At 37.0% G+C, this 10,399-nt stretch overlaps 1 protein-coding gene across 1 annotated transcript; it reads left to right on the forward strand.

Moving 5' to 3' along the window:
• Positions 1-1,725: 1,725 nt before the first annotated feature.
• Positions 1,726-9,690, forward strand: LOC141631005 (uncharacterized). Its single transcript, XM_074443733.1, has 3 exons — positions 1,726-2,107; positions 9,478-9,548; positions 9,685-9,690. Exons 1-3 carry the CDS (start codon positions 1,726-1,728, stop codon positions 9,688-9,690), a joined length of 459 nt encoding a protein of 152 aa, XP_074299834.1.
• Positions 9,691-10,399: the final 709 nt, after the last annotated feature.

The raw sequence follows: 10,399 nt of genomic DNA on the forward strand, positions 1-10,399 counted from the left end.
TGGTACTTTAACTCATACTCAGACTAAACTAGTTTCACAGTTAACGATATCAAACGATACAAAACGATAACAATGTAAAAGCGAACAATGAAAAACAAACATAAAAAGAACGAAATAAAAAGGAGAAGAGGAGGATTTGATGCACCCTCAACCTACATGTATCGTTGACACCGTCTTGGGTCGTAATCGATCGTAGATTTTATCTTGAGAGGCCGTCGTCGACGAAGGAACAAAGCAACAACACGTTTTTTTGCAAATCTGGACAGCAACTTTCAAACTGCAATTTCTCACTCGTTTCACGGTGAAAATTAGATTAAAAAGATGTTTTGAAAACTAAAAGAGAGTAGAACAAATATCTTAAAACAAACCACGCTCGTTCTGAGTTATTGGGCACGAAAAACGAGCACAAACAGAACTGGACAGACAGGAAAAGCCGCGAAAACAGAGTGTATGACACTCTGTTTTTCGACGGGATTCGTGTACTCTCAAGATCAATTTGGCTCGCGAATCTTTGTCTAAGATATATATGGATGTTATGTGGTTAATTAGGAACAAGAAACTCGAATTTTAATGGAGATTTGAAGGGGAAACGAATTGTATTTCGAGAGAGACACAAACCGTTTCAGTTTGGATGTCTCGGTTTTGTCGAGGGTTTTGAGAGGCAATTAGGGTTTGTTTCTGGAGATTAATGCTGGTGAGTGACGGTAGTATATATGGAGAACTTTGAGGAATGAATGTATGGTGGAGAGGAGGTATTTATAGGGAGGTAAAGTAGGGTTTAAGAGAGCAACAAGCAGTCGGGCTCGGTTTGCATAGCTGCTGTCCATCAGCTATTTCGTGGGGTTTTTAGGGTTTGTATAGGGGTTTTGCTTGGTGGTTAAGCTGAGGTAATATGGGTAGGATACTAGGGTATGGTTTAGGGTTAATGGGCACGGGTTTAAGTGGTGTTTGGAGCGGGTTTTGGACTCGGGTTTGAGCACGCAAAACATGGGGATAGGACCGTGTTATTTGCGGGCTGCTTGTGGAGTGTTTGGGACGGGTTTGTGGAAAGGTTTCATGGTGGGTTTAGTGATGGGTTGTTGTGGGTAATGAGGAGCGGGAATTGGGTTGGCTGTGGCGGGTTTTGGTCAAGCTTTGAAGCACACAAAACGGGTTGAAGGAGGGGAAGAGCTAACGCGGGTTGGGGTGTTTGTATGGGCTGTTTTTGGACGGGGATTGGATGGGTTAAACAAAGGGTTCGAGATAGGCTTTGGCTAAGAATCGAACACGGGTTATGGGAGAGGAGGTTGGGTCGAAAGTGCGTCGAAAATCGAGCCCAAATCAAGTAGAAAACGAGCTCAAAATTGCGTATAAAATCGTTGTAAAAATCGAGTTCTTCAAATACGGTGTATAAACGATATAAACTGATTTTTCAAATCAAATAACTAAAGAATGATTTTTCAAATCAAAAATATATTTTATTTTCAATAAAATAAATTTAAGAAAATAAATTCAAATTAAAACAATAAAATGAATTCACTTTTAAAAAAACATTTAATTTAAATATCATTTAAATTAATAAAATATAAATCGACAACGCTCATTCTACATCGTAAAACGAGCCCAAATAGTGACAATGACAACTAAAGAATACATGTGTCCTATCATCATCGGGTGTTTGTCGGGTTCTCTATAAATTCCAATATCGACGGATACGGGTATCTACAAAGTTCGTCTGATTCGCAAATGATGAAAGCAGCTCAAGATCGTCAACAGATTTATGCAGATTTGCACCTCAAGGACATTGAGTTCGCCGTAGATGACAAGGTCCTTCTGAATGTGTCACCTATGAGAGGGGTGATGAGGTTTGAAAAGAAAGGGAAGTTGAGTGAGAAGTTTATCGGCCAGTATGAGATCTTAAAAAATATAAGAGAATTAGCCTACCAGCTAGCTTTACCACCATTAATGGATCGAGTCCACAATGTGTTTTATGTTTCGCAACTCCAAAAGTATGTGAGTGACCCATCACATGTGCTTGAGGTTGAGAACATAAAGCTTGATGAGTCTTTAACTTATGCAGAGGTTCCCAAGGAGATCTTGTACCGGAAAGTGCGAAAGATAAGGAACGGTGAGACCGTCTTACTAAAGGTACTTTGGTCTAATCACAATGTGGAAGATGCCACATGGGAACCAGAGGAGTTGATGAGAGAGCATTTTCCTCACCTTTTCGATTAGGTACGTTTGGTTACGAGGACGTAATCGTTGTCTTTTAAGGGGGGTAGGAGATGGTCGCATGTTTGTTTTTGGGTTAATTTGGGTAAACATAGCTATGTTTTTGTCTTCTTTTGAGTTGGAGTTGGGTGTTTTGTCATATATATTGGGAGTTGTTTGGTCCTTGGAGTAGTTGTTGTTTTTATTTAGCAGTTTGTGTTGTGGTTGTTTGTTTTGTTTTGAGTATAGTGTGAATTTCGGGGACGAAGTTCTTTTTAAGGAGGGAAGACTGTAATACTATGGTTTCTTATGTCTGTTACTCGGCCGAATATGGCTTACTTGGCCGAGTAATGCGTCGTGTGTTTTTGGTCAGGCTACTATCCAGGAATAATCGGCCGAGAATGGTAATACTCGACCGAGTAAGGGATACTCGGCCGAGTATACTATATACTCGACTGAGTATCTGGTATGACGAGAATTATTTCCGCGGTTTGATTTAAAGATGATTAGAGTTATAAAACGGGATTTACAGTTTCACTTTTCCTTTTTACAAAACCTAAACCTTCAAACGTAACTCTAATCACCTCTAATCTCCCTCAATATCATGGATTGTTCGTGAGCCTGTTCTTCCCTCTCATACGTCGATTGTGTCGGTAAGCCACTAATCCTATGAGTTTTGTCAGTTTGTCTTTTTAGGGTTTACCCTAGTTTTATGATTTGGGGGAAAAGAGATTTTGTGCATGATTGTGATTGGATTGTATGATTATTGTTATGTGGACATTTCGTAGAGGAGCCGTTCTAGCTTTCTGGATTGACTCGTATCAGATTTGTGCTAAGGTAGGGTTTCCTTACTCAGTTGATTGTATAATTGATTTAAGATGCGTTGTTGTGATTTAATTGATGTGATTAATATTGTTGGTTGATTGGAGTATGGGGTATTGGAGTTGAGATGGATTGATGTTGTTTGCGAGTTGCGTCCTCGGTTGAGTGGAGTCACTTGCGGGAGTGGCTTCACGCCCTTGATTCGCCCTTTGTGGAACCCGCCACAAGAGGGGATGTGCACATTAATGAACATGGGTTATCGCTCGTGTGATGAGCGGGGCTTAGGTGGGCAAGGCTGCAGTCCCCCACTGGCAGGGCTACACACTTTAGTGTGTAGTTAGTTATGAGATGTGATTGGGAGTTGGATATTGGTTATAGAAAAACTATTTTATCTTTGTTTTATTTTGACTTATTTTGATTATGCAGTGAACTGACCCCGTTGTTGTTTTGTAAAATCTATGGTGATCTATTCGGCTATGTTGAGCAGATTGTGACAGGTGATGATGGTCTTTAGCTATGGGGACGAGATGGGGAGTCATCACTTTGAGTCTAGCTTCCGCTGTTATGAGTTTAACTGTTTAAGATTTCAGCTGTTTTGAGTATTAGTAAACATTTCTTTGGTTTGGTTTTGGAACTATGTAAACATTAACTTTATATACTTTAATAAATGTTGTGGAATGGTTTCTTTTGATATACTATCCTCGGGCAACCGAGATGGTAACAGTCTCTCATGCTAGGGTGGTCCTTGATAAGGTACCTTAGTATGAGGGGGTGTTACAATTAGGCGGCAGACCTTACCGTCCATTGGGGCGTTGACCACCGTTTGTGGGCCACGGTTTGACCATGGGTGTTGGGCGAGATGGGTGTTGGGTGTTGGTTGTTGGGTAGCTTACATCTTGTTTTAAGAAAGATGATTAGATTATAACTATATACGATTTAATTGTTGTTTAGGAGGAGAATTTATGGAAGAGGCTTTCTAAATTGATTAATTTGCTTGTTGCTTGAGGTTTGCTTGGAAGGTAGGTTAACTTCTCAATTACATCTTATGGTTAAAGAATTTGTCTTATAATCATGTGTGTTGAATTATTAAGGTGATCGATGTTCTCGTTTAGTAATTGTGGTGGTTGTCTTACAAGTATATTGCTAATATGGTTTAATACTGATGCTGGAAATTGTATTCTGTCCCTATGATTATTATTATTATTATTATCGTTGTTGGAGGAGTATTGGTTGTTATTATATGTTGTTGAGATAATTGGTTAGCCAGGTACACCGAGACTGTGACCGTATAATTTGTGGCCAGGCACGGGGATGTGGAAGAGCCATAGACCTGCTGACTGAGTGGCCACACACGACGAAGTTGGTGTTGCCGTGGATCTGCAGGCTCACGGGTAAGTTGTGTGACCCGTGAGTACTGATGAGATGAGATGTTGTGGCTGTGGAGTGTTATACTTGAACGTCTTATTTTCTGTTGCCGGCTTAACTTGGTGAATGTTTATTGTTTCAGTAATTTATTGTTTAGTTATCCTACTCAACCTGTTTGTTGACGTTTTTATGTTTTCGTTGGAAAAATAAAATTCTCGCTTTCTTTAATTGATGGCGTCCTGTAATGAACCATTTAATATTTCTGGTTAAATGGGGGGCAGATTAATTTACAGGTTGGATTTTAGTAGATTGCTGATAGCTGGATGCTTGGGTTTGGGATGGGAGATGGCTTATCACCTGGAGTCTAGTTTATCACAATCATCATTTAGTTATAATTGGACTTTATTATTTTTTTTCTTCCGCTGTGTTGTAATAAATTATTTACTCAGTTTGGTTTGGTTGTAATAAGACAAGTTAAGGCAGTTTAAGACAGTTAATTATATTTATTAAAGTACCTTTGGCATTATTCGTCATTTATACTTACTACCTCATGCAACTAATATGGTAACAGTCTTATTTCTCCGAGAATGTTAAAGGGGTTGGGGGGGGGGGGGGGAGGTGGTGCGCCTCTACAAGGTTAGCTGATGCTGTTCTGTCACTCCTTTGGCACTTGTCTAGGACGTTCTCGATTACGATTAACCTGAATGCATCATGGATCAGATTGACGAGTTTACATTTTACACTTTCTCATTTAAACACCTTTGTCAAACAAATGGATCGTGTTAAGCATCATAACCTGAACTTTGTAAATGGATGTTTAATTTCCGTTTTGCTTGCAAATCAAATCTTAAATCCAACTTGACATCAATTTCTTGATATTTGGATAAACAAACCGCTTGGCAAATTTTCCCATGTTTGGTTAAATTATTGGATGCGCATTCATGCATTTAATCCATTTTATCAACTTTTGCACTTAGCAACCACGATCGATTAGTAGAGGCCGCTATGCGGGCGGGATTGGGTGTTCGATTAAAGAGCATCCCAATACGTACCCTCATCTCTTACTCAGAAGCTTTGGATAGTGGACTGCCTTATCCATGGCAACGAGAGTCACTCTAGGCATAGAATGATAAAGGGGGATAAGTCCTTATCTTTAGTATCTGTGTCAAGAACCGCTTCATGCTTTGGTTGACCAAGGTATAAAGTGGATCTCGAACAGTGTCCAAGCACTCCAAAATTGCTTGGTGGCGACTCCGAACATTTTTGCGCGTCTCGAGACCTTCACAAAGACAAAACCGTCTGATCTGAAGCAATCCAATCGAAAGCATCCCTACGTCCCCGAGCGTGGCTTTTCATACCGCTGTTACTTCCGAGCGCACTGGTGTGCGGGTGACATGTCCACAGATTGGCGACTCCGCTGGGGAGAACTAGGACACTTGTGTCTTTCTGATCCTTAGAGGTGAAACTCGAACGAGGTTGTGGTTAAAGTGAATTATATAATATTATGGTCATAAGTCGGGTTCCTTGTCCGGGCCCACAACCTAACCTTTATCGACCAATTGGCTCATCTCGTCGGCGTGAGTTTACCCATCCCCGCGTTTTGACTCCCGATAGTGTCAAGCATACCGTTGACGTTACACTATTTTGTTTCATCAAAGTGCTTACAGTTCCTACGTGAACAGGACTAGTGTAACACCCCCATACACCAAGGTGCCTTACCGAGACCACCCAGTGCATAAGAATGCAACCATCTCAACTACCCGAGGCATAGTAATCAAAAGTGACCATCAAGAAAGGTACTTTAAGTAAATAAATTTAAAGTGTTTACATTAAAACCAAAACTGAGGAGTACGATACAACTTTTCGAAACCAAAACCAACTAAAGTAAATAAAATGTCATGACACAACAGTGGAAGACTACTATCTGACTCGTGGTGACTCCAACCCCAGCTAACCCGCACGCATCCAAGCTATACCTGCTAAACAACTGCTCACCATCCCCGAATGGATCACCACAGTGTTCAAAACTTTTAAACGGGGTCAGTTACTGCATAAACAATATAAGATAAAACAACAGACAGTTATACAATCACAATCCTCAAACACCATCACATCAACAATCATCTGACTATACACTAAAGTATGTAGCCTTGCCAGAATATCCATCGCAACAGATATTCCACACCGCCAGTGGGGGACCGCAGCCGTTCCCACCTAAGCCCCGCTCATCTCCATCGAGCGAATAACCCAGGTCCATTAATGTGCACAACCCCCTTATGATGGGAACCACAAGGGGCGAATCAAGGGCGTGGAGCCACTCTCGCAAGTGACTCCACTCAACCGAGGGCGCACCACGCGAACCACAGACAAATCACAATCCAATCACAAAACCAATGTAAACAATGCCAAAAACCAATTACGATATAATCACATGTCAATCAACCAACAATTATCTTATAAAATTTACACAATAACTGAGTAAGGAAACCCTACCTGGAATGCAATCACCAAGTATCAATACAAGTAGCGGATCAAAAGCCTTCCTCTACGAACTCACCTCCTATAAACCAATAATCATAAAATCACAATCTATAAACAACAACAATCCCAAGAATCCCAAATTCACCCAATTAGGGTTTAAACAACACTAACGAATTGACATAAAAATGGTACGACGACTCTAGCCCTTGGATTTGATAGCAATGTGAGAAAAGAACTTACGTTGTTTGCTTTCTTTGTAAAAAGGTTTAGAATTTAGGTAAAAAGTATAAAGAACTGACGGAAATACTTTATATAAAATTTCACGTGTTGCTATCAAACCCAACCAAAAACTCATATAACCCAACTTACTCGATCGAGTAACTGAGGTACTCGATCGAGTACCGCCTACTCGATCGAGTTGCCCCCACTCGATCGAGTATCCATCAGGCAGCACACACTCCAAAATGCAAAACTAACTTACTCGACAGAGTAAGCACTACTCGATAGAGTAACCAACAGCTCATAAATCTGAGGTATTATAGCTAGGGCACCAACCTTACACATTTGTTTGAATTGGCATCCCTCCCGAAGATCGAGGTTGATCGCTTGGTGTGTAACCACCCTTATCAAGCCAAAACTCATGTCAGCATTGTGTATAATATAATGAAACTGCGAGTGCTTATGTGCTATGTGATCATAAACCCTTCTTTGTCATTTTCAAAACATTTCAAAGCACCTTTCGCTCCGTCATAATGGCAATTTCAAAACTCGCTTTTTGCAACCACTAGTAAGTATCCCGCGGTTCGCGCGACCTGTTTTGAAATTTTATTATTATAATTGAACAAAAATATTATAATTCATATATGACCTTTAATATTTTCTTATAAATAAAAATAATTTAATTTTTCTCAAATTTAATTTTTTTAGGTTTTCCATGTTTTAAAATAAAATACATACAAATTTTACTAGAACTAATAAGTGATAATTAATTATGCATGACCAACGTTTTGTAAATAAATTTTTGACTAATCAAATATGATATTAATTAAAATAAAACTTATTCAAATAATGTAACAGTCAACATTAAGTTATCAAATATTATTTTTTGAGCTTTAACTTCAAAGTATTTAAAAGATAACATATAAAATATTTAACTAAAAGTAATAATTAGTTAGTCATAATAAACATTTTATACTTGACGTATACATATTTAACTAAAGATTTTAAAGAAAAATGTAATGTGTTTTGTACTTTTTCATATCGTTTATAATACTGTATTACTTAATAATCATTAGTTTTGTTTTGATTATTCAAATGAACTCACGATCATTGTGTACATATGTACTCTTGCACATACTCTTTATCACACTATTTAAACCTCTCGAAATCTCATGTGTATTTAATTTGTCGCAATATAATTTTTTTTCATTCCCACACTATAAAAACTTACTCCGTATCTCTTAGTAGTTTTCTTTAAGTTTGCTTTTAGTAAATAAAGTGACTCTTCCAAATATATTTTTCTTAATTGATTTAATGGTCTATTTTTTATAACTTTCTTAAAATATTTTTTTTTACGTAAATGTAACACAACACTCATTTTAATCATCTCTGCATATCAAAAATTAAAAATATTTCAATAAATATAATAAAAATTATACTCAATTGAAAGCATTTTTCGTAATGAACGTAACTATTTACTTTTTAGATTTTTATCAAAATATATTTTTAATAAATTTATAAACAAATCACCGTAATTATTTAATTTTATTTTATAATAAAATTTATTAAACTGTAATTAATATTTTTCTAAAATTTATATAGCATTTATTATGTTCATATTAAATGATTAGCTGAAATTAATATTTGTCATTAAGACTGTATAGGACACGTGGTGCATCCACAACGTTTCATAAGAATATATATATATTTATATATATATATATATATATATATATATATATATATATATATATATATATATATATATATATATATATAATATAGATTTAGGATCGGGTGAGAACGAATACTCGGTGCAAACGGTGAGAACGAACTACAACCAATGGATTATGTGAAATCGTACGGCTGATTCTTTTTGTTAACGCACCGTTATTACGCGGGATTATATCACGCGCATTTTTCATTTCTTCAAAATTCTTTCTCTCTCATCTCATTTTTTTCTGTACACTCTCTCTCTCCACTAACAGAACCCTAATTTTTTCCCCAAATTCATCATCTCGTCAAATTAACTAAAGTCGAAGAAATTCAACGACGATGATAATGGACAACGATTAATAGTCTGCATCTGTATCATTATATCATCTTCAATTGTCATATTTCTTTCAAACTCGTAAGTATTTTTCGGTGTAAATTCATCATAATTTTCAGTTGTTTATATCGATTTATTCGACTTTTTTGTAGTTGAGCTTAATTATTTTCTGTATTTTTACTTCCTTGTGCTTTTAATCAATAATGCAGGTCCAGTTGAGCTTAATTTGTGTTATCGTCGTGTGTGGTTGTGATTAGGTAATATTCCCGCTGTTTTGCGTTTAATTAGTTGTTTAATTTAGTTTTTGTTTGTGATTATATTTTGATTTAAGTTGTTCATGTGATTTGCAGGTTCCTTGTCTGTTTCAATTAACCTGATCGAAATCGATGATCTGAGGTGCATCGTCGTCTATATTCTTCAGGTATTGTATTTCTTTATCCATTTGATTTTTTACTGTTTCAAATCGTCTTGCATGTAACCTTAGTTATATTGATTTCACAGTATTCCATTTCGACTTTCATTTGTTGTGAGATTTCATGTGTTTTCTATTTTGTTAGGACTAATTTTGTTGCGTTTTTGGTGAGTTTTTGTTATCAATGTTGCTGTTGTCTTGATTAAGTTCATTATCCGTCTAGTTTGTATGATTTATTTATACTTTTTGTTGTATTATTTTGCTTTTCTTCGATTGCTTTTTGTTTTTCGTTCACTACAACTTTTAGTTCATCGATTTCGCATCATTTTAATTATCAGTTCATGGTGTTTGTTGTCTCTGACTGGCAGACGTTTGTCTATGTCAAAAAAAAAAACATGTGTTCATACCTATTTTTTGGTGGAATTCTTTTGTTTCTCACCAATTAGGGGCCCTTGTTGTGATAGCTACGTTATTCAGGGATATAGGTACGTTTGTATAGCTACTAGGTACATCTTTGTCATTCGGTCGTGTTACGCCATGTATTTTTTCAAATAAACTATCAGCTACTACATTTATTTGATTAATGTGCCATATATTCAATGTGTGGCATTGTTTGTGTTTTGTTGTTTTATCAACACTTACCGGGGACTCTTGTCAGATACGTTATACCGGTATTTATGTACGCTAATTCAGATACTAGGTACCTATTTATTTGATTAATGTGCCATATATTCGGTGTGTGGCATTGTTTGTGTTTTGTTGTTTTATCAACACTTAAGGGGGGCTCTTGTCAGATACGTTATACCGGGATTTAGGTACGCTAATTTAGATACTAGGTACCTATCTGTCATTAGGTTTTT

Source organism: Silene latifolia, chromosome Y, assembly GCF_048544455.1.
Source record: "Silene latifolia isolate original U9 population chromosome Y, ASM4854445v1, whole genome shotgun sequence".
NCBI lineage: Eukaryota > Viridiplantae > Streptophyta > Magnoliopsida > Caryophyllales > Caryophyllaceae > Silene > Silene latifolia.